The following is a 24,373-nucleotide window of genomic DNA, read 5'->3' on the forward strand; positions in this document are numbered from 1 at the left end:
ACTTACACGTGGAGTGAGAGCGCCCGTCCTCGGTACAGGCTGAAGGCGCTGCCGTACGGGTCGCTGGCCACCGAAAGGCTATCCTCTGACCCCCAGCTCGTGCCCACCAGATTAGCCCGTGATGCCCGCACCAGAGGCTCCACACCCAAGTGCCGGACCTCGGCGCCACGTGGGGCCAGCGTATTTGCTTGCCTTGGGGTTCCCTGCAGCTGCTGCCGGGCAGCAGGGCGGAGGTAGGGTCCCCGCGCAGAGAGGCTGGCTTCTGTCTCCTTCTCCACCACAGTCTGCTGGCTGCCCGACCAGCTGGAGCGCTCCTCTGTCTGTGATAGGGCCAGCACCGAGGTTGGTGTCGTGTTCATGGAGGTGTCCACGAGAGTGTCAGACCCACCTGGAAGGAGAGCAGTGAGCAGACACTAGGTGCCTATGGAGATGAGCCCTCCACCCTGCTCAGAGAGGGCAGAGCCACCACTTGGTGTGCCAGGGTGTCCTAAGCAGCAGCCTGCTGCCCCACGCCCTCTCGTCTTTACATGGGTGGATCACAGCTTCTCCTCCATGGAGTCTCCCAAGGCTGGGCCAACAGAGCCCCTAGGGGAGGCCATGCCCAGCAGCCAGTGCTGTAGCTCAGTGCCACAGATGCTCACCCGTGGGGGTGCTGAAGGCCGTCTCATCCTGGAGATTGCTGTGCTGTGTCACCTGGGGGTCGCTGGGTTCATCCTCGCCTGTCTCCGAGTCTGGGGTGGGGGAGAGTAGGGGGTGAGGGGATGGAGGGACAGCAGGCCAAGCTGATGGACCTTGCAGACCCACTGGCTCCAGGGGCAGAAGAGCAGTACCTGGGCAGCTCTGGGACAGAGGGTACGACTGTGAAATGCAGGGACAAGCTGCCAACAGGGAAAGGCAGGACCAGGTGTGGGAAGGTCCAGTACAGCAAGGGCAGGGAAGAGCAGGTAAAGTGGGCAGGAGCAGTGTTAGATGATGGGAAGAAGGGGGATGGTACCAGCACTGGGAATGTGGCTGGCAGAAGTAGCATGGTGATGGGAAAGCAGCACAGGGGGACAGTGGCAGCAGTGGCATAAGCTGGGACACAGGGCTCAGTCTGGAGAACAGGGCTGGCACTGAGCGGAGCTTTTCCTACCGTAGCTTTGTTTCCTGCAGGAGCGGAAAACTTCGCTTCCATAGGGGCAGCAAGAGAGAGAGAGACATCAACACCCGGTTATTGGCCCGGCCTGCAGAGACGCGAGGGGCAGCAGGGAGGGACTTTATCCCCAGCACCTCCCTGCACTTCCATGGGGAAAGGACCTGCCTGATCAGTACCTGGGTGGGCCATGCTGGCTCAGAGAGCCCGGCACCCTGTGCCAGACTTTGGATCCAGGCATGGGGCCAGAACTGAAAGTTTGCCTGTCTCAGGACCCCACAAGGAGCACCCCATGCATTGTCCAGCTTCATGGCAGGGGCCAGGCACCCACAGGATGTGGAAACAGGTCTAGCACCCCCAGACTTCCCCACCATATCTCCAGGCAGCATCCACATTCAGTGTTCGTTGTTACAGTGCCACGCACAGACCGTCCTCACACACGCGCTATCCCACCTGTGCAGTGCAAGAGCACCATCTCCTTCCCATGCCATGGCCACATCCTGCCCAACAGGATAGCCACCTCATGACCCTCAGCTACTGGAGCAGGGTCAGCCCCATGGGCTGACCTCACTGCTGCAGCACTCACATGACCTCATGCTCTGCAGGGCAGTACAGCTTGGGGCTGGACCCAGCTGGGTGCTTCTGGGGGTGCTAAGGCACATGGACAGGTGTGTCCATGTGCAAGCACCTTCCCTCTGGCATTTGCATGTACATTCCCTACCCAATTCATGGCAAGTGCTCTGTCGTACAGCCATGCACCACAGCATGGCCCTGGTTGATAAAGCAGAGATGCTCAGGACAGGGCATCAATGAGATGCCCTCCCCATGGGCAGGATGTGGCTAAGCCAGATGTCTACCACCCTAATATCCCATCCCAGGAAGGCTGATGACATGCAGCCAGGAAGGGCCAGACTTTATCCCTCATCACTGCTGAGCCCTTGCAAGCTGCTGCAAGAGACTCCTGAGGCAAGGGAGGAGTCCTCTACCCCACCAATGCTCCCTTCCACAGCACTACCATAGCATGGTGTGGGGCCGTGCTGCTCTCACTGTCACCCTGAGCCACCTCTCTGCAGCCCAGCACACTGCTAGCTGCCTCACGCACTGCCATCACATCAGTCTCCCCAGCCTGGCCATGACAGCCCGCACCTGATGAACCAGAGCTGCAGGGCCAGGAGTAATCAAACCTCATGGGGGACACTGGGATCCCCTGGCTGACTGAGACCCCATTTTGGGGACTGGCAAGATGCAGCCTGCCTCTGCTCACTGTCCCTTTGCAGCACAGTGGTGGGGCTTTGCCCCATCCCAGTGCACTCAGGGCAGCAGGGGAAGCCGAGTCCTGGTAACTCAACGCACCATGCGTGAAGCGCCCAAAGCGCCGCGAGTGGCCAGTCTTCTGAAAAGGAAAAGAGAAGAGAGTGTTACCCATGGCACAGTGCCACACACCTGGTCATACTCACATGCATGCTGCTGGTGTTGCACACCCGCACTCACACACTCCACCACTGCACAAGTGACACTGCTCACACCCACCATTGCTCACACACACACTGGGACACAATGTGCAGTGCCACTCACACCCTCTCACTGGCAGGACACACCTGATACCACTCACACACACACGTCCCCTGGCTGCACACCCACGGCGTATCTGCAGGCACACACCCCCAGACACACAGACACAAATGGGTGTAGGTGGACACGTGTAGCATGTGCCCAGCCATGCACACACACTCACATGTGTGCACATACACACACACTCCACTTGGTGATGGCACCATGCCCCCAGCCCTGTATCATTGCCTGTACTGGGGGATGACACTGTTCACCCCAGGCTGGTGCCACATGTCTATGCCCTGGTAGCGACATCCCCAGGCAGCCTGGCTGCCCCAGCACTTCCGCCTGCAGAGAGCACCACCTGCAACAAGGTCAGTGCCTTGGCTGTTTGCCCAAATTCTCTGCAGCCCCTTCAAAGCCCCCACCCACACCAGCATGGGGCCTGGGCCAGCAAAGCATCTTCCAGGTGCTGGCCCAGACACTAACACACAAACGGGCCCAGCATGGGGACAACATCCCCCACCCCCGTGGAGGCCATGCCAGTTGTGAGAGAGGCTGCCTGGCACAGGTGGCAGAGGACTGGCCTGACTGTGCAGGGCTGGAAGTGTGGGGGTTGCACTCGCCTGTGCTGTCTGGGCAGGCAGGCGGGATCCACGCACAAGCAGAGGCACCAGGAGTTCCCTGCCAGCTTGGCTGTCCTCTACACCACATCCCAGGGCCAAGCACCTGCTTGCCAAGGGAGGGACTGGCTGAGGGTGACCCGGTTGCCAGGCCTGGCGTGCACTGACGCCATCTCCCGGGAAAGCAGAGGGAAGGGGTGATCTCCAAGGCAGGCAGGAATAGGGGTGGCGAGCAGACAGGTAGGGTTCAGCTGCCAAGACTAAGCATCCTTCCCAGATAGTCTAGGTAACAGGATCTCTCCTGGACACTGACACCCCATGCCCTGTCTTCCCAGCATGGACCTCAAGGTTGGACACGCAGCTTTCTTGAAGCCCTTCACTCTGCCAGACCCACAGCTCCCAAGCAGGGTCATGGACAGACAGCTCCAAGAGACAGACAGTCCTCAGGGACAGCCAGCCAAGCAGGGCCAGCAGTTAGTTGCCCTTGGAAGAGCAGCAGGCTCATTTTGTGTGCCCTGCCCGTGGGCAGCATTTGGGGCTCCCACCAACCCCCCTCCTGCATGCAGTGCTAGCCAGAGGGCAGCGGCTGCACAAGACACATTTGTATTCAGGCTGAGCCAGGCTTCACCTCCCCTCCTCGCTGACTCTGCTGGTTCTGGCTGGCAGCCCGTCTTCCAGGCCAGGGAAAGATAGATGAATGATTAACTGCACCATCGGCGGATAATTCCCCCATTAAAAAATGAAAATGCAATTGAGTGCCATTATCGGGTGCTCTTGTGGCTTCCCAGGGACTGGCGCCATCAGCTCCCCGTCAAATATGGTGACTGCAACCAGCACGGCTGGGCTGGGCTCTATCAACCAAAGCTATGGGGTGGCTTAAGCCCCCTCCCCTCCACCTTGCAACAGGTCCCTACAGGACTGGGGCACTCCACAGCCTGGATCCCCCTTGGGCACAGCACAACACCCACCCACAGCTGATCAGGATAATGAGTGCTGGGTGATGCAGGGTCACTTATGAGAGGTGGGTAAGGGGCAGGAGCAGCTGAGGACTCACCGTGAGGCTGAGTTCTAGGTGAAGGGGCCAGACAGAGAGTGGGGGATGTTCTCCCTGGTTGGAATTTCATTTGGCCACTGGAAAAAGGGGTGAGGGCTCCGCAGGAGGCTGCTTTCTGCTCACCCAACTCGGGGTAGGGAGAAGGGCTGTCTGGGATCCGCCACCAGCTTCAGCCCTGCCCCACAAGACAGCTGGGTGGGACCTGCTGCTGCCTCCTTCCCCTGTGTCAGGCATAGATACACCCTGCCCCAGGCTGGGGATTCCCTCTGGTTCTGGCATGGCATCCCTAAGTATAGCCATGGGGCCAAGAGGAGTCAGTGGGGAGAAGGGGCTCCTTGGGCCATGCAGCACAGCTCTTGCATCCTGCCACCACCTGGCATGTGGAGTCGAGCACCACATGGCAGTGGTGCCACTGGTGTGAGACATGCAGACAGGGAGCAGGGATGGAGTAAGGTGGGAAGGCAGTGGGTCATTTGCCTGTTGCAGAGACAGCCACTGTGGGTATTCTGCTACCTGCTGTGCTCTATTTGCCCCATATGTCGACGAGCCCCTGGGCTTGCTGCCCCCAAGGGCAGATGGGGCAGCTGGGCAGTACAATTCGTCATGCTCCAGAGAGATTCCCTCCGACACCTGGCTCCCAGCATCCCTGGGGGCCCATGTTCCCCAGCGCATCCCGCATCCCTGAGAAGGTGCTTAGGTTGACAGCCCCACCCCGACTCCTGCTGGGACACCGAGCAGGGTGGCAACGGGGAGGCTATGGAGCAACAGGGTGAGCTTGTGTGTCCCAAAGGAGTCGGGGGTCGGGGGCTTCCTGGAAGGATGATCCCCCATCCTCCACCCCCCGCCGACGCCAAGTGACGTCGTTGTTCCTTGCTGGGCGGCGGAGCGAGCGGCAGGCCCGCGGAGGAGCCTCGCCTGTGCCAGGCATGCTCCTGACGCGGAGGGGATGACGCAGGCAAAGCCTCGTCTCCAACTCCGTGACCACCAGCTGCGGGGATGGGGAAGCCATGAAGCAGCCTCCATTTGCCTCTCCGGCTTCGGAGGGTAGAGAGGGGAGAGGGTGGCTGGGAGAGAAGCCCCCGGCGAGGGTCCCAGCCTGCTGCTGGAACGGGCGGTGCTGAGCACCTGCCCTCCGTCCCTCCTGCTCGGCTGGCCAGGGCTGGCAGACAGCTGGCAGATTCGCAAACGGGGCTGGAGCTTGTGATGGGCAAAGCCCTGGGGAGCCCCGTGCGGCAGCGGCAGGGCCGAAGGGACCCCTCCCATCCCCATCCATTCCCATCATCACCATCCCCGTCGCCATCCCGATGCGCTCCCCGCACTTCCCCCTCCTCCCGGCAACTCGCCGGCGCGGCAGCCCGGAGCTCTTACCTGGAAACGCTTCTTCACCCAGATCTTCTTCATGCTTCTGCAGAGCCCCGCTGGCCCTGTCACATCGGCTCAGGCCCAGCAGGACGCCAGCCCGCTCCCGGCGGGGTCCCTGCTGTCAGCAGGCCGGGGGTGCAAGCGATGCTCCGAGCATCCTCCACTGCCAGCAGCCGGGGACAGCGGAGGGGAAGGAAGGAGCTCGCCAGGTTGGGCTCTCGGGAGGGCTGGAGCTGTGAGCATGAAGCATCACTGGAGTGCTCCTCCCTCCATCCTTCCCCCGGCTGCCTCCGCCTCCCCGCCAGCCCTGGCACACTGTAACAGCGGCCGGGGACAGGCAGAGCACAGGTGATGGGGGGCAAGGGCAGCCGCGGGGAGGAGGAAGGAGGGAGAGGTGTGGCTGGGGTGGCCACACGGCCTCCCCCCACCCTGGTTTTGGCTCCACGGTACCCAGGGGTCCGAGCCCACTGCCCAGCGATGTGACTGTATCACTGTCCCCTGCCATTGGTCCATCCTGCCCCACCACCTAGGGCAAGGGCAGCTCTTCTCTCCGTGGAGCTCATCCTTCCACGGGAATGAGAGTAATGCACCACACTGTACCAGTGCTGCATGAAACTGCCTTCCACATGCTTCCCCCAAAGTGCCCCCTCAAAGTGCTCCTGAACAGGGCAGCTCCACTGCCACATCCCTGCAGAGCAGCACAATCACAGACGGTACCCAGCTGAGATCCAGGCTTACCAGCAAACTGCTCAGTCCCCCCCATGCTCTAGCCAGCAATGACACAAAAAGGTCCCCTTACCAAGACACAGGTGTGGGTTCTAGCCCTGATGGCCCACCTGTCAACAAACAAGAGCTAGTATAGGCACAATCCTTCACCCTAGCCCCTCTGGCCTGTCACTTCCCAAGCCACAGCATCCTTTGTAAACCACACAGCCTCCAGGCACCCTGAGGCAGACCTTGCTTCTTGTCTCCCTGGTACCTCAGGACACATACAAAAGACAGCAGGCCTGGACTGCTCAGCATCAGGCCTGGGCCAGAATCACTTCTTTGTGTCTGGTGGCCATGAGAGCTTGACACATGAGACCTCCCCTTGTGCTGGAGCAAGGCAGGACTGGGTGCCCAGGACTGGGTGCCTAGGACTGGGCTGTGATGGGATCCTGGGTTGTGGGCAGAAGCCCCTGGGTCTTCAGTGAGATTGGTCAGGGACATTAAGACTTATTCGTGCTCCTGGCACAACTCTAGCATGCCTTCCCCCGCTGAGCACCCCCAACCCTGCCAGCCTGTCTCTGGGTGACACTGCCAATAAGACAGAGGGGCAGTCAGCCCCATAGCCTTAGTGTAGCCTTTCCTGCCTTCCATGCCCTCCACATCTCTCAGTGACCTGTATCACCAACTCACCAAGCCATTGAGCCCCACAGCACTTATTAGCCACCTTTACAGGCTCCTGCAGAGGCTGCCAAGGAGAGCCTACGTGCTCTCCATGCTGCCCCTTCCCACTGCAGAGCATCCCTGGGGACAGCGCTGAAGGCCTCCCCATGCAGCGCTTGTCCGCATGATGCTCAGCTGTGCCCTGAGGAGCCGGCCACCCCACACAGAGCTGCACACAGGCATCAAACTTCCCACCATGCCTGGCAGCTCCAGCAGATTTTCTGCACTTCCCCTCCCCGCCCATGAATCCCAACGTGAGGCTTTTCATGGCTCCATAATAACTCGCAAATTACCCAGTACAAAAGGAGTTGTTTATACAACATTTCTGACAATCCCACAATTCAAGTGATGCTGCGGGGTTTCCGTGGAGACCCCACACGTCAGGCAAGTCCCACGAATGCCAGAGCTAGCACTAAGGGAATCTCCTATCAGAGCCAGAGGACTCTGCTGTGCCCACCAGCCCTGGGTGGAGACAGAGATGGAAACCCCTGTGCCAGGGCTAAGTAAAAGGGTGGGCTGTGGGGCTTGTGTCTGCCACGGTCCCCGAATCCAGGATATGCCTGCCAGGTGCTCTCACCAAGGCTGTACATGCCTGAGGTCCTGCTGCAGACCTGCAGAGCCTGTGACTCTTTTTCAGAGTCAAGGGGGAGAAAAGCCTAGTCAGGGATGATAGAAAGGAGCACCGAGGCTTGGTCTTGGCATACAGTGGTGCCAAGGCAAGGATGCTGCTACCACAGTACTCACAGGGACAGCCCCAGGTCTGGTCACAGGGAGGAATCACATGTGCCCAGCCAAAATGTAGTCATTGGAGTATCCTCTGATGACTTCCATGTCTGCTGCCCCATCAGCCACAGCTCCTGGCTGGCTGGGGACACTGCCCTTCCCAGTGACTGTGGCTCTGCTACTCAGCCATGCCCCAGCAAAAGACCCAGGAGTGGCTCTGGACTCTCCTGGAGATGATGTATCTCTGGGAGCAGCTGAGTCACCTCTGAGGGTCCAAAAAGTCATTTCCAAAAGCAGCGGCACCTGCAAATCCCATGATAAGGGCAAGGCTAAAGTCCCTGCAGGTGGTTGGTGGGAGATGATAGCAGCCTGCACCCAGGGAGCCTCTCTGCCTTGCCTTGCCCTGCCCTGTCCCAGGGGCAGCCCTGACACTGCCCTGCTCTTCTGCAGGACAGGGACATAGGGCAGGAGACAGCAACCGGTACAGCCATTGCACAGCAAGGGGCAGAGCTGGAGCAGGTGGCCCCATCACCATCCAGCTTCAGCTTTACCTGCTGGACACACCAACCCCAAGCAAAGCAGACAGCAAACACTTGCTCAAAATACAGCATTAATTATGCTTCTCAAAGAGCCACAGCTCTTACTGCCCTGCTGGACCTTCCCAGCAGCCCTACACAGATCCTACCCTGCTCCACAGCACCAGCCAGGCATCAGCCACCCAGCCTGGTGATCAGCCCCCTTATCTTGGTGCTGGAATAACTGATGACAGTGGGTGCATGCACCCTTCTCAGGTAGGAAGAGGTCTGAGCATGAATCTTTCATGTGTTTGCATCTTTCAGAGCTGCTGGGGATGGTTTATGGGAGGTGAGGTTGGGACCTTCCCCAGCCCTGTTCCCAGGGGAAAATTCATGCAGCAGGATGGTCCTCATCATGGGGCAGGGCAGCACCACAGTGCCTTTCTGACCTGGGGGAACAGAAATGCTCTGTTGTGACCCCTTTCTCAAGGACTATGGACACCTCAGGTGCCCTCCCCAGCACTGCCTCCCTTTGCCACCACTAGAAAGATGCCTGAGTGAGTACACAGTGCCCGTGGCAGACAGAGAACAGGGGACACAGGATAACGATGTGACCTTGGCTGTGGGTGCCTGGGCATGGAGTGGGATGGCAGAAGGCATTCTGTCCCTACCCTGCCAGCCCTCCTCCTGGCATTCCTCCTGCCTGGGCTAAGAGGTTGCATGCAAAAGGCAGTGGGAGAAACAGGCAAGAGTGCGGGCAGCAGGGTAGAAGCAGCTAGACTCTTCCCAGTGCCATCATGCCAGAGCACAAGCCAGCAACCTGCTGTTGGGAGGCAGGAGGGAAACAGGGAGCACTGAGCAGCCCCAGGAGGAGGCCATTGCCCCAGCAGGCAGGCCTGAGTGGCAGTGCTATATTTACCCACCCGCAGGCCCAGGTCTCAGACTCTTGCCTGTAACACAAGTCCTGCAGCCTGCCAGAATCTGAGTGGATGGCACATTCCTCATCAAAAATAACCCCCCAGCAGCAGGCAAGAGGGCAGGGGTGGAGGTGAATGACTGGACAGCTGCACCCACTGCTCTGCTTACTGATGAGCAGACCTCCATGTATGCAGTACCCCAAGACAGGGACCTGGCTTATGTGGCCACTGCACCACCCCCTGCCCGGATGGCTGGGGGCGGACCTGAAAGTCTGCATCCCCAGCAGCTGCCCACAGGCTAGCCCCAGCGCCACCCCTGGCGAGAATGGGTGCAGCCCCTGGGTGCATGGCTGTGCTTGGCAGGCATCCTGAGGGCCAGGTCCAGCCCTGTCCCTCCTGCACTGCCTAGCCCTAGGGACCTGTCCACATGCCAGCTGAGACCGGCACCCAGGTGGCACTCACCAAGCAGCTCTGCAGAGGCAGCACCTGTGCTCACACAGATGGGCATAGTGCCCACCCCATGGTGAGGCATGGCAGCCCAGGCTATATCTCAAGCTCCTCCAAGATGCTGCTGTGCCCTGAGGCTGGGGAGGCAGCCAAGAGAAACTGAGGGAGCCCCAGAGAGTCCTATGGGAGGGAGGATGTAGGAGTAGGAGGCTTTAGGTCCTCTTCAGTCCCCAAGTGGCGCTGGAAGGGGCTCCAGAGGGAAGGGGCAGCTGGCCTTAAACATGAGCATGGTGCTGTAAAGTAAGGAACTAAAATTAGGCACTAAGATAAATGGTCAGAGGTGCTGAGCTACGAAGGACACTGACAGCACAACCATCACCACTGGGGTGGCATTGCCATCACCATACACCAACAGCCACAAAAGCATGCCCACACTCCCCCAGTGTAACTCTGGGCTGGACAGGAAGGAGCAATGAAGGGCTGCTGTGCGCTGGCAGCTCTTGTCCCCTTCCCTGCCCCCAAATCAATGATGTGTGCAGGCTGTTCTCTGGGCAGAGGAAAGCTTCCAAGGATACTTGATTGCTGAGTGCAGGTGGAGGCGAGTGGTAGGAGCCCAAGACAAACACATTCAACCTTGAAACAAGAGGCAGTTCTGATAGGGAAGATCAGGTAGTGCTGGCATGGCAAGGGAGGCCTGGGCTCTAAAAGATTACCTTAAGAGGTGATTTAATTTGGTTTGTGAGGAAAAAAAAAACCAGGAGATGCAGCTGAGAGGTAGTACAGGCTTTAGTGAGCCAGGGGGCAATGGAGCCATGATAGGAACTAGGGCTGGATGGTGAAGGGTCTGGACTATGTCTGGATGGACCGAGGAAGTCCCTAGACCAGCCTGGTGCTGGTGTAAGAAGGGCAAATGCACTCCACCTGCACTCATGGAGCTGGGGCTCAAGGGAGAACCTGTACCAGGAGAGAGTGGTGGGAACACAGCAGGGACGATGTGACACAGTGGGGATGGTGTGCACCTGGGAAACCCTGTGCCCAGCTGCCTGACCAGCACCATGTGTGCACTTCCCAAGCTGGGCACTGACGCACTCAGGGGACCTGGGAGAAAGGCAGGAGAAAATCATTAGTGGGGTGGAGCGACAGATTCAGGGCAAGGGATTAGAGGAGCTAAATCAGGCTCATGCAAGCAAGGGGGAATGCTGAGCTGGTACAGCAGGAACTGCTGGGGCTGACTGTGGAGCTGGGCAGCATGAAGCCCCCTCACCCCACCCCACCAGCAGTGACCTGAGCCACCCTGGGGGGAGCCAGTGCTGGCATTTTGGTCTAATGGTTGTCTACAGGGAGATGTTAGCTTATAGCTGGACTCGATCATCTTAAGGATTTTTCCAACCAGGCAATGCTATGATTCTGTGATTCTCACAGAGAGTGGCAGCCTGGCCTGTGTGCAGAGGAGAGGTGGAGGAATGGGGTCTAGGCCCAGCAGAGTCCACAACCCAGCAAAGGCAAATGGAGCAAAGGCACCCCAATACCTCCAAACATAGGGTCCCAGGACCCTGAGCCCAGAGAAAGACCTCATCCTGACCAGGGACCTTACACACATTTCCCCTTACAAGACCAGTAATTGGCTGATAACTTGGCTCACAGGGCCCCAAGGGAGCAAGGATGGGGTGTCCCTGCCCAGCACAGGGGCAGCAGAGCCACCAGTGGAACTTTCATGGTCCCCAGAGAGCTGGATCTTAGCAGGGAGCATGGAGAGCCCCTGGGCAGCCAGAGCCTCCATGCTGGTGAGCCATGATCCTGGCAGGGTGCCAGGGCAGGCGGGTGCAGAGCAGTGCCACAGCTCTTCCATTTCACATGATGATGTGTCTCACCGCTCAGTTGCTGGCATGGAGAAAATGGCTTCAGGGGAACACCACACTGAGAGCCAGTGCCCTGCAACGGACCTAGGTGATAGGGCTAGACCCCCCCACTACATTCCAGAAGTTCCACACCAGCACCCTTCTCCAGCACCTGCAGGACACGGTGCTCCCCGGGCACTGCCACACCGTGGAGACTGTTCTGCCCCAAGGCAGACACAAAGCCACACCCAGGGCTGCCACACTCCTCACCTAGCCGGATGCCCCTGCAGCCTGCATGGTTCCAGAAGCGTCTCTGCCCTAGGGCTGGCTTTTTGGGTGGCTGTTTGCTTGGTGGCAATGCACTCAACAGCCTACCCAAGGCCAAGTGCCTGCTGGGAGGAGCGCCTAGGGCAGGGTGACATTCACCCCAGGCGTTAGGCAATCCTGGCTGCCCAAGCCCTCTCTCAGCTGCTCCAGAAAGGCAGCAGTGAGAGCCGGCGGCTGGGAATCGGGAGCAGGGATGAGTGCGTCAGCACAATGGGAACGGGTACCTGGGGAAATTAGGCAGTGCCGAAGGGCAGAGGCAGCGGAGAAGTGCCACGGAGAGGTGCCACGGAGAGGTGGAGCTGCGCATCCAAGTAAGAACAGGGTGTCCCGCCCACCCCAGTCCCTCCAGGAAAGGCTGTTCCAGGCTCGTGGGGCAGTGCATGGCTCTCAGTCTCTGCACACACAGTGCCATGCAGCTGACTGTGCAGTGCCATGGCCCCAAAGGTGCAATGCACAGTGACTTCAACGGGTGCAAGCTGGAGGTTCCACAAGAACATAAGGAAAAATTTTTCACTGTGAGGGTGACAAAACACTGGAACAGGTTGCCCAGGGAGGTTGTGGAGTCCCCTCTGGAGACATCCAAAACCTGCCTGGATGCATTCCCGTGTGACCTGCTCTAGGGGATCCTGCTCTGGTAGACGGGTTGGACTGGATGTTTTGAGGTCCCTTCCAACCCCTAACTTTCTGATTCTGGGATTCACACAGGGCAGGACCCCTTCTGTGCCCACCCTGCTCTGCTCCCCAGACCCATGAGCAACATGAATACCTCCTCCATCCTCCAAACATCACTCCTGCAACCTCCCAGCTCACACAGAGGAACTCCTCTTCCTCCATTGCTCCCCTTCAGCACTGCAAAGGCTCCTTCTGCCCTCTCACTGCCACTCAGTCCCCCTCTCAAGGTGCTGCAAAGCCGAGGGTGCAGCTCCTTCCCCAAAGTCTGGGGGCTCAGCACCGCCCTCGCTGTCCGGACACAGACGGCGCAGCTCGCGTTTCAGAACGGTGTCACTAGCCAGCATGACACACTCCCCGACATCAGGGTCTGCGATGACCCAGAGAATTGTCATCCATACTGGGACAGAGGGGGCCGAGCCCCAAAGATGCCTGGTCCCTGTGCAGAATGACGCCCATCCATGCAAGGGACCACAGCAGCCCTCAGACACCGTTTGTGCAGGAGAAGAGCCTGACCAGCTACCAGACCGGAACTAGGTCCCTATCAAAATCTAGCCCCACGTCCGCTAATTAACACTGGTCCCCGCCCACTCCAGGGCATAGGGTCCCCCCACTCGACAGCCCCACCTCCTGCAGTGTCAGGCTCCTCCCTTACAGCCCCACTGCAAGGAGCTCCCAGTTCTCCCAGTGCAGTCCCAGCGCCCGGCGCCGGTCTGATGGTGCAGCCAAGGACACCATTGCCCTCAGGCAGCTGGGGCGCGGGGGTGGCTTGTGCAGCGGCACTGGTGAGTACCAGGGACCATGTCAGTGGCTGTGGCGGATGCCATGCACCAGAGCTGCATCTCTGTCTTTTTCTCTCTCTCTCCTCCTGCCCAGAGCAGGCTTAGCATCACAAGCTCCTGATACCTCCGTGCCCGGCCCTGGTATCTTGCCTGGTCTGGCAGTGGGTACTGCAGCCACATGCTCCCTCCAAGCCAGAAAGCCACCACTGTGCTGTCAGCACAGAGCACCCCTGCCTGCAGAAGGGCAGACACACCAAAGTCCAGCCCTGGCCAGCCCCAAGCAGGTACTGTGGCAGGAGCCTGCAAAGCATCGGTGCCACCGTCAGCAAGCCCATGCCCACAGCAGTGCTGGCACAGCCATTCCAGTGGCCACACCGCCCTTACCTTCCATGTCAATGATGGCCAGCACAGCACTGGTCATGGCCTCTCCCTGCTCATTCTCAGCCACGCAGGTGTATACACCAGCATCCTCCTTCTTGCTGTCCCGGATCCAGAGGCTGCCATACTCCTCCTCGCGTGGGGCCAGCAGCTCCTCGTTTCGGTACCAACGAAGGCTGGGCTGGGGGTTGCCCACTACCACCACCCGCAGACGGATGTCACAGCCAGTGCCGATTGCTGCGTTCTTCAGCTTCCGTGCAAAAACCGGTGCTGCCAGGCGAGCTGGGCCCTCATCCTGTTCTGCAGTGACCTTGGCACGCTTCGGGGGGATGCCGGGGCTCGGGGGAGCTGCCCGGGGCTCCCCACCGCCCCTACTCATTCCACCACGTCCCTGTGCTCGGTGCATGTTCTGCAGCTCCCACGCCCTCACCTGTGACCCCCACCTCCCCGAGCTGCCTCTCCTCTCCCCCTCTTCACACCCGCACCCCCAGGGTTCTGGGTGCCTGCCAGGGGTTGCAGAGCAGGGGCAGCCCCCAGTCCAGATGCTGTCCGGTTCAGTGCCTCCCCCCCGCCGGCTGCAGCACCGAAGGTCGCAGTGCCGTGGGCAAGTGAGAGGCTATTTTTAGGAGGGGACTCAGGTTGCTGCTCGCAGAACCACCACTCACCGAGCACCCAGTGCAGTGTAGCACCAACACCCCATGCTCCACTGCAACCCCAAGCCCGCCCAGCACCTCGGCATCTGCTCCTCCACCGGCCTGGCTGCGAGTCCAACGGGTGCCGGCCGCTGGATGAGCCGTCCCAGCGTTGGGGCCTTGGCGTCCCCCCCCCCTTGCCTGTCCCGTCCCGCACAGCCCCCGCTGAGCTGCGCTCCCTCTGCCCCCTCTCACGAAGTGGCAGCTGCCTCTGATATGTCACATTCCTTGGCCAGGCTCCCCCTCTCCGCGCCCGCCGCCCCGGCTCTGCAGCCCAGCTCTGCTTGCAAAGATAGAAAGGGGCCAACTCCTTTCCATATTAGCAAAGAGACTCAGGGGGGAACCCAGCCTTCCTCCCCTCCCTTCCCCCTTCTCCGTCACTGTCACCAGATCGGGACATAGAGACCCTGGTGGCATGTGGAGGCAAAGGACACCGTCATGCTTCCTGCAATGCGAGACCCCAGGCAGGAGCCAGCCCTGCGGGGCTCCTTAGCCTCATCCCCAGAAGGCAACAGAGGCAAGAGTCCCTACATCCCTGCTCATCCCAAATCCACCCTGCCGAGAGGCTGCAAACACAGTAACTCCCATTTCTCCCACTGAGCCCCTGCTTTACTGCCCTGGTCCAGTCTTGGCCAGTCCCCCATTCAAGCCCTGATTGGAGCAGGAGCACCCCACTCTTTGGGCTTGGGATGCCACCTCTGGAGCCAGACAGGGGTTCTTCAGCTCCCAATGTGATGGCACATGTCTCGACACTGGGCCCAGCCACCCTCGTAGGGGCTGTAAACCTGGGTGAGCGGAAGAGGAGCAGCACAGCATGTGGCTCCCCAGCTGCAGGCCAGCCCCAATGGCTCTAGCACTGCCCATTGCCACCAGTCCAACGCTCCCGGCACCAGTGAAGCTTCATCATCAAGGGAAAAATCCCAGGCTCGGGTGGCTGAGGCACACCGGAGCAGGATGCTCCACTAGACCCACAGTCCCAGAGCGGCTGAGCAAGCCTCAGGATCTCTAGAGGCTGAAGGAGAAGCCTGACAGAGGCTTGGCAGGAAGTGGTTCTTCCATGCCTGTGCTGCCCTGAAGGTACAGGACTGCTCTGATCCCTGCCTGTCCTTCCAGGCCGGGGGACAGAGTCCTGGCTCAGCCATCCAGGGCCAGGCAGGGAAAGAAGGAGATGGTCGTCTCTTCCAGGGCAGCCCTAGGGACTGTCCTCGATGTCACAGGGCCACCTGCTGGAGATAGCCCTTCAGATACTAAACTCTCCTGGCCCTGGCAGGCCCTGCAGAAAAAAATAGGGTTTGCCACACTGGCACCTCCATCAAGGACCTTCCAGTCCTGTCCCCACTGCTGGCAGCAACACCTGCCTTGTCCCTAAAACAACACCCACTGCCAAGCCAGTTGTATTCCCAGGTCTCTACTGCCTGGCAGGGGTGGCACGGACCCTTTGACGTATCCCAGAGCAGAGCAATCCTCAATCTCTACTGCTTGTGGGATGCTTGGCCCTGGGTTTCCCTGATTCATCCCCCATCCCTGAGGCAAGGGAGCTGAAGCCCAGACCACCACATCCCAACCACAGGGAAGAAGGCATTTGTGCTGGGAGGAGAGGGTGGAGGGGACAGACTTAGGTTGGAGGTTGAGCCCAAAGTGAGTCTAGGGCTGCAGTTGTGGGGTTGTGGAAGAGTTAAATTTAGGATGAGCAGGGGCTGTGCTTTCAGATAAGTGGCAATGGTGAGGTCTTGGAGAGGTTCCTGTCAGGTGTGGGTCTGGAACAAAGCTGTCCTAAGTGAGGGCAGAAGGGGGGCATCAGTGGGGCTGAGAGCCACTGGGCCATGGTATGAGGCCCTGGGTGTATGGGTGGGCAGGCATCAGTCACCTAGAGCCCCTCTGAACCTGCTCAGAGCTTGGCTGCCACTGCTCCCAGTCCCAGCAGGGTCCCCCAACCAATACAAATGGGAAACCCACCATCACCAGCAGCAGAATGATCTAGAGCACCTTCAGTGTGAGGGCCCAGCAGCCTAGGGAAGAGATGGCTCAGGGGAAAGCTCTGAGCCACCCCAGAGCATTCCCCTGAATCCACCCCAGCCCAGTCCCTGAGGCTCATGTCATTCCCACCATGGCATGCCACCTCCCCACCACTCTGTCCCATCCCTGCCACAGAGATGCACTGAGAGGAAGGGGTGATGCTCCACTGTTTATTTCAGCTGTCTGAAGAGTCATATAGACGCAGTGGGGTGGGGGTGCTGTGGGGCGAGGGGTGGAGGCACCTGCCCTGGACCCCAGGCCTCTCTCTGGATCCTCTTCTTCTCTCACCCCTCTCTCCCACTCATTCACTCCTCCTCTCTCCTGTGTCCACCTACAAGTACCCTCTTGGCTCACGAGCCTGGCCCCTGCTGCTGGGGGTCCCCATGATGGGGGTGGGCGCTGCCCTTCTCTGCCCCAAGGGGCTGTCTCTCAGGCCAGGGAGGGGGAGAGTAGGGTCCCAGCCCCCCTGGGCAGGGAGGAATGCAGGTTGGGAGCACCTTGGCTTGGACCCAGGTGGAGAACAGGGGGCTTGGCCTGGACCTCAGTTCTCCCCATCCCTGGCACCGCCACCATGCACCCAGAGAAGTGCCAGCTCCAGGGAGGCCAGTGGTCCTGGTGCAGGAGGACAGGGGATGGGTCCATGCTCCCGCAGGACGAAGCCCAAGCCCGTGCCTGGTGCAGGGAGGGGGCTGTGGGAGGATCCAGAACCTGCTGCTGGGACCGTCCGGCTCTCTGGGGAGCTGGCCCAGGCCACCACCTGCTCCCCCCAGCCCCTCCTGCTTGTCCCCTGCCTCCCTCCCTCCTGCCACCCCCCTTCCCCGGCCCGGGCCTGATCCTGATGCTGGCGTTGCCGCTGCGAAGCTACAAAAGCAGAGCAAGCCTTTTGAAGCCAAAGGAGAGAGCCTGGGGTGTGCAAAGAGCCCGGAGGCAGCTGCACAGGGGAAGACCCCTCAGGCAGTGTCGGGGGAGTGCCGGGGACAAGGTGGGGGGCAGGAGGGGGACTTGGCATCGGGACGGAGGCAGGGATGGAAGGTGCCTGTGGGCTGCCAGAGCAGCCTTCTCTACAGTACTTCATGCTGCTGCTGGGTTGCCTCGCTCACCACCTGCCAGGAGAGACACACTGTGAGTCACTGTGCCCTGCCAGCACTGTGAGGTGCCATGCTATGCCAGCACCAAACCCCCGATTGTGGGGACAGGTACCGTGCTCACCCCTCCCAACTTCCCTGCCACACCGTTGTGCTACCCTGTACTCACCTCCCCGTCACGGGTTTCGATAGTTTTGATCATCACGGTCTTTTTGGTGTGCACCTCAGAGCCGCGTTGCTCTGGGCTGGTCTCTGCAAATGACCAGCAGGTGGACCTCAGCAATGTGTGGCATAGGGGCACAACAGTGGGGTTGGGGCCACTGAGGGACTTCAGGAGCCCTGGCTTAACCTCTTCTCAGCTCATGGAAACACCAAGTGCCCCCAACCCCATGAGTTCAGTGTGGCACCCATGCATCCCCAAACTGACAGCATGGCTGCAACCCCCCAGGAAGGCCATTTGACCCCACACTGGTAATCCCTGAGGACTCATCCCACATCCTTCTCCTCATGGGATGATGCTCACCTCGGAAATTGAGCGCAGAGGCAAAGGTCTGGTGCATGGGGATACTGATCCTGTGGGGACACAGAAGGGAGAGCTCAGTGCCAGCCAGCCCTGGCCCTCAGGTGTCTTCTCACAGCGTGAGACTCCCAATTCAGCTGACCCTGCTAGTCCCTCCACTTTGTCTTGCCCCTCCTCTGCCACTCACCGGTTCTCCTCGCCCTCCAGCAGCTTGCGGTATGTGGCAATCTCCACATCCAGAGCCATCTTGACGTTGAGCAGGTCCTGATACTCGCGCAGGTGGCGAGCCATCTCATCCTTCAGGTGTCGGATCTCCTCCTCCAGCCGAGCAATGGTGTCCTGGTAGCCACCAGCCTCCCCTGCAAAGCGCTCCTCCATCTCCCGCATCTGACGCATCAGTGAGTCGTTCTGGGGAAACAGGGAACTTCAGTGACAGGGCAGACCCAGAGAGGTCAGGGCTCACCTGGGGAAATGGAAATGGGGATTCTGGGGGGGTCCTAGGGAAGAGAAAGAGACTTGCAAGAACTGTGGTCAGCCCTGGACTGGGTCCATGATGGGTGGCTATCACCCTCTATCTGCCTGGGAAGGCAGGCTCCAGTGAAGGCAAGCTGGGCAGGCGCACAGACTCCTCAGCAAAGCTGTCCTACTCCAGTGGGAGGGCACAGAGGGGTGCAGGAGCACTGAACGGCTGCCCAGGGTTGGCACTACCACACTGTTGGCTGCTGGCTGGCTCATCTGACCATGACAGGGTGGGACTGATATGCCTTGTTTGTTTGCAACCATGCTCTCAGCCTGCAACCAGACACCCTATGCCCTGCACCTGCCTTTCTGGAGCCTCCCAGGCTGGGGCACCTTTTGCAATTTGTGCTTTGGCCCAAGAGCTCAACCAAAACACCTCACAGAGGCCCAGACTGGCACTGGGGAAAGTGCAGCCCAAATTTGTGGAATCAGTCCCACCATGGCAGCAACGCAGAGCCCTCCAACACAGAGATGTCCCAGAGGTCTCCTAGCAGCCCTAGAGCAGCATATCCCTTTCTTCCCAACACTGCCCACAGCTCACCGTGCCCTTCAGGGCATCAATCTCGCAGGTGTAGGACTGGATCTGGTGCCGGTACTCCAACATCTCCTGCTTGGCCTGCCGCAGTGCATCATTATTCTTGTTTGCTGCCTGTGTCAGGTCATTCACCTGGGGAGAGACCAGGGTCAGTGGGCACAGCCACTGGAATAGCTAGGACTCACTATGCCAGGGCCAGCCTGGAGCCCACTGCCTCTCGCACCTTGGACTTGTACCACTCCTCAGCCTCAGCAATGTTCTTGGCAGCAATGCTCTCATACTGAGCACGGATGTCCCGCAGTGCAGCCGTCAGGTCAGGCTTGGAGATATCCATCTCCACCTGGATGTGCTGTTCCTGCAGCTGAGCCTGCAGCTCCCGGATTTCCTGGGGTGATAAAGAGACATCTTAGGGCACCACTCTGTCCCCTAACCCCATGGGTGCCCAGAAGAAAGGAGGTCACTCCTGGCCTACCTCTTCGTGAACCTTCTTGAGGAAGGCAATCTCCTCCTGCAGGGACTCAATGCGTCTTTCCAGGTCAATGCGTGCCAATGTGGCTGCATCCACATCCTGGAGGGACACAGAGAGAGCGGTAGTGGAGAGACGGGGAGAGCACCAGGGCTAGAAGGTGAAAAGCTGTGCCCAGGGATAAGTCCTGGTGCTGGGGCTGAGCTGCCAAGGGGAAATGGGGCTGGAAAGTGAGCCAAAAGTCTCATGGCATATCGGGAACAGGTACTCACAGCTCTGAAAGCAGCCAGGTTGTTCTCAGCCTCCTCCTTCAGCTGGATCTCTTCTTGTAGCCTGCAGGCAGAGAGGGAAGGTTAAGGGAGTCCAGTGGCAGTGTCCTCCCAGAGTTGTCCCAGAGCCCAGTATGGCCCAGTGGGAAGACAGTAGATCATCCTGTGTTCCCAGCAGGCAGCAAGAGGGCTGGCAGGAGGCCAGGGGCTCTTCCTCCCGTTCCCTATTATAGTCAATGCTGGAGAGAGCACAAAGGCATGAGGTCAGCTCGGTGCCACATGCACTGCCCCGGCCCTTATAGGGGAGAGTAGCCAGCAGCCAGAGGGGCAGGGTGCAGGGCCTGGCATGGGGGGGCTCAAGGAATGGCCATCAGCTGAGCTGTCTGGAGACAGCAGGACGACAGGCAGGTCTCAGTGATACTATGGGAGAAGGCTGTGATGCAGGGACCACTGGGGTGTGAGCCTAAGGTGAGGGCTGGGGAGCCATCTGTGCCAGGGGAGGGGGCAGTGTTGCAGGCTGCCCATCATGGGGAAGGCAGTAGGGAGGAGACAGAGGTGCCCAGGTGGTGCTGACACATGATGTATCAGGAGCTGGACACCTGTTTGTTCTGAATCCTGCTCCTCTCCGGACACTGAGTCCTCCTCCCTGCCACCACTCCCAACCTCCCAGCATCAGGGGCTCTACCCCAGCAGGACACCAGCACTAGGGCTGTGGGCAGAGGCAGCAAGTTTTATTATCTCCTAGAGATGGGGACTGGGCATCCCTGGGGCACAAGGGACAGGAGGGAAGGTGCAGACCAGCATCAGAACAAGCAGCTGCCCCTGAGTATCCACCCTTGCTGCCAGGTGTCCCCACACTGATCGGTCCCTGGGTCAGGGTGACTCAGCCTGGATGGCCCTTTTTGCTATTCCCTCCTAACCTCATCATCCTCCCCACCACCAGGCAGGCCCACAGCATCCTTGGGGTGTTCCCACTTTCTTGGGGCACTGGGGACACCTATAGCAGGCCTAGAGCATCCCTGGCCTGCAGAAGTGCGGCCACTTCCTCCCCTCCCTCTTTTGCATCTGGAGCTTTTGTGGCAATCCCCTGGATTATCCTCCCTCTCACTTCCACTTGCCTGGCTCTGTCCATGTGTCTGTCTCACAGGGCTCAGTTTACCCATGGACTCACCAGCCTTTCCTGGACCAGAGAGGGGAGTGTCTCCAATTATCCATCTCTGGAGGTTCCAGGACATCACAGCCCTACCTCGACCCTGCTACCAGGGAGGGACACCTCTGCTGGCAAGAGTCATTCTGTGCACTGGGTACTGGGGCAAGGGTAGGCAGTGGCCATCCAGAGTTCCCTGCTGAAATGCCCACCTCCCTTGCTGACGGGCCAGCTCCCTCCTCCTGCCTGCCCATTGACATGGGTCAGGGAGTACCCAGCACTGGTGTAGTGGGTCACAACTACCCTGCACTCAGAATGCACAACCAGGACCTGGCATCCTGCAAAGTGCCCTGCGAATGAGTGCAGCCAGCAAGAGGCATGACCAAGGTGCTCTTTCACCCCAGGGGACAGGTCAAGGGGGAACAGGGTAATGGGGAACATGATGAGCTCCAAGTGTGGGGCACAAGTTTACACCTGAGAAGCTCTCAGGGCAAGCTCTGCCACCACTCATTCCCAGGGATGGAGATGCAGGGATGGATGACCACAGGGACATGCCAGGGCCCCTCCTCACCTCTGCTTGAGCTTCTGCAGGTCATCGAGCAGGTTGTCACGCTCCACTTCAACACGGGCCCGCTGGTTGGTGAGCAGGTCCACCTGGCGCCGCAGCTCTCGCAGCTCCTCTTCGTACATCTCAGCCACGCGGGTGGGCTCCTTGCCCCGCAGGCGGTTCACCTCGGCCACCATCAGGGCATTCTGCTGCTCCAAGAAACGCACCTTCTCGATGTAGTTGGCGAAGCGGTCGTTGAGCTCTTGCAGCTCCACCTTCTCATTTGTGCGGGTCTGAAGGAACTCCTGGTTCATGGCATCGGCCAGGCTGAAGTCCAGCAGCTCGCCCGCACCTTGGTAGGCGCTTTGGTAAGAGCGCAGGGGCGTCACGCGGGTGGTGCGGAAGCTGGACAGGCTGGGGACAGCCGAGGTGCGGGACACCTGGTAGACACGGGAGGTGACAGAGCTTCCGCTGCTGCCCTTGCCCCCGAAAGAGGCACGGGAGAAGACTGGGGAGCCGCCGCCGAAGGTGCGGCGGTAGGAAGAGACCCGCTGGCTGGAGGAGTAGGACTGGCTCATGGTGGCAGCGTGGGGCGGCGAGGCCGGAGCAGGGAGCAGGCGGCGGGGCTGGCGAACGGCCGGCGTCCTCGGCGAGGCGTCGGGAGCGGACCCGTGCCGCTGCTATTTGTATCCTGCTGACATCACTCGCTCCTCCTGCTGCCGGGCAGCTGGGGGATGCTGCTGCGGGAGAGGGGATGGCCGCTAGCCCCCGCCCACTGCCCCTCACCTGCCCATGCCACTAGACCGAGGACCCTTGGTCAGGCAATGGTGTTGCCTGCGAACCCCAGGCCCCCCCAGGCCACGCTGGTGTTTGAGCCTCCCTGCTGGCACCCACTGCATTGCTCTGTCCCCAGGGGGTGAGGGAGGAAGTGGAGTAGGCTGGTGGTGAGCCCCTCAGCACTACCCAGACCCCCATCGGGGCACAGTGCCATCCACGGGGGAGCATGGACAGACAGATGACCTGGGCTGTGCTGAGGGGAAAAGAAGGGGACTCAGCACTTCAACGCTGTCACTCGATCCCTTTGAGCCAGACCCCATGCCCAGTAGTCACCATCAGCAAAATCACCTTGAATACGCCAAAATGTCCCTGATGATTTCCTGACCCACCACACAGCAAGAGCATCAGGCTCGACTCTCCATGTGGGGCCAGACTCCATCCCCCCATACAGAGAGGGGGCAAGGGAGGGCCCTGGGGAGAGGCTGATGTGTGGGGACTCCTGCCCTGAGTGTGCTTGTGCTGACCCACCACCCAAAAACCCTCCTTTGATGCAGGGAGTGGAGGATTGGCCCATGGCTGGGCACTTTTGGGGTGCTGCTGAGTGACCCCAAGCAGGTGCTGGGTCCCAGCAGCCCTGGCGACATCATCCCCACAGTCCTGCTCTGGTACATTCCCGAAGCAGCAGGCACCCAACCAAAATAGCCTCCCAAGCTCATATGCTGGGACATGTGTGGTATTTATAGCCACCAGAGGCACCATGTTAACCCTTCTTGCATCAGGTGTGTAGAAGTACAGTTGGACGGCAACCCTGCCTGGAGCAAATCCAGCTCCTGTCTGGTTGCCATCACCCCAAGAGCAGTACAAAGCCCCCTGCTCATCCTGGAGTGCTTCAGGTTCTGCCCTGTCTCTTCAGCCTCCCCCTTGGTAGTACTTTGGAAAACAGGAAGCCCAGCCTAGCTCCCCAAATATTCCCAGAATGGGAAATATCCAAGTTCAACCCAGGACCCCCATCACAGCTTCCCAACTCCTGTACAGGTGGTGGGCCAGGGCAGGGACACCCAAGGGCCATGTGTAAAGCCATGCCAACTAAAACGGGCATCCTGAGGGAGAGAGGCTGTGCTGGGAAAAATCACTAGGGGACTGAACCTTGTCTGGGCAGCAGCCCCTCCTCTCCAGACACCTCAGCTTGGGGGTCACCTGGTGACCCCCTGACCTGCTCAAGGCAGGCTGTTTTGGCTGACTTCAGCTGGCACAGCCCCAGCACCTCTGTCCCTGGAGGCCCTGGCAGAGGGGGACTGCTATGGCACTGGGCACCAGGTGACTCAGCCGCAGGAGCAGCCCTTAGCCCTGCCTGGTCCCACACCTCCTGGCCCTCCATGGCAGCTGTAATACAGATGCTGAGATTTGCCAGGGCTTGCTTGTGGCAGCATTAGCATGGCAATGACTTGGGCTTCATCAGAGCAGCATCCCCAACTGTTCTGGCTCCATGAGGCACTCCTGCCTGCTGCCTGCCAACCCCTGGCCACTTGAAGGGTCACCAAAGGTCTGGGTCCCACAGTCATGCAGATAGGCAGAGGTTCAATGCCCTACATTCCTTCTGCCTGCAGCAGAATCCCCCACCCCTGGAGCCCCTCTCAGCCGCCATAGTCTCAGGGTAGTGCAGCAGCTTCCTGGAGGGTGAACACTGCCTGGCGGAGCCTGCCTTTAAAAGGGAAGGTATTTCCAGATGGGGTTGTTTCATCACAGCACAGGCGGGAGGATGGAAGGAAGGGGGGCTTGTGGGGTGTGTGGGGGGGAGAAGATGGAAAAACAGATAGCATCCTTCCTCCTCCTGGCCCTGCTCCAAGCATGCCCTGAGCACCCCTGAGCCCTGCATGTGTGCCCTGTCTGACCCATGAATGCCAGCAGGGCAGCATGCCAGCTCTTAGCTGGGGTGCAGAGGGGCAGGTGGATGCCCGCACCATTGCAGGGGACCTCAGGAGTTCGGGTACAGCACAGTGCTAGTTGTACTGTCCAGCCATCCCTTCCTATGACCCAATCCTGCTTCCCTGCTG

The 24,373-nt window shown here is 59.8% G+C and overlaps 2 protein-coding genes across 7 annotated transcripts in view; both read right to left on the minus strand.

Annotated features, from left to right (window-relative positions):
• SPEG (striated muscle enriched protein kinase) overlaps positions 1-14,152 on the minus strand; it is a 38,135-nt gene extending 23,983 nt beyond the window's left edge. The window contains exons 1-3 of the mRNA XM_054380716.1: positions 13,753-14,152; positions 642-731; positions 7-388 (exon numbers count right to left, since the gene is read on the minus strand). Coding sequence (XP_054236691.1) covers positions 7-388; positions 642-731; positions 13,753-14,152 — 872 coding nt within the window. The remainder of the gene's footprint in view (positions 1-6; positions 389-641; positions 732-13,752) is intronic.
• Positions 14,153-16,621: 2,469 nt separating this feature from the next.
• DES (desmin) lies at positions 16,622-22,157 on the minus strand. Of its 6 annotated transcripts, none has more exons than XM_054381367.1 (9): positions 21,567-22,157; positions 19,855-19,912; positions 19,586-19,681; positions 19,337-19,498; positions 19,120-19,245; positions 18,247-18,467; positions 18,063-18,112; positions 17,709-17,791; positions 16,622-17,557 (listed from the first exon to the last, which is right to left on the minus strand). In XM_054381367.1, exons 1-9 carry the CDS (start codon positions 22,118-22,120, stop codon positions 17,516-17,518), a joined length of 1,392 nt encoding a protein of 463 aa, XP_054237342.1. In that variant the 5' UTR covers positions 22,121-22,157; the 3' UTR covers positions 16,622-17,515. The 6 variants fall into 6 exon arrangements, with proteins under 6 accessions (XP_054237342.1, XP_054237344.1, XP_054237343.1 ...); XM_054381369.1 differs by having other exon boundaries at positions 18,247-18,398; positions 19,852-19,912; XM_054381368.1 differs by having other exon boundaries at positions 18,247-18,446; positions 19,852-19,912.
• Positions 22,158-24,373: the final 2,216 nt, after the last annotated feature.

The sequence above is a fragment of the Indicator indicator genome, chromosome 5, assembly GCF_027791375.1.
Source record: "Indicator indicator isolate 239-I01 chromosome 5, UM_Iind_1.1, whole genome shotgun sequence".
Classification (NCBI taxonomy): Eukaryota; Metazoa; Chordata; class Aves; order Piciformes; family Indicatoridae; genus Indicator; species Indicator indicator.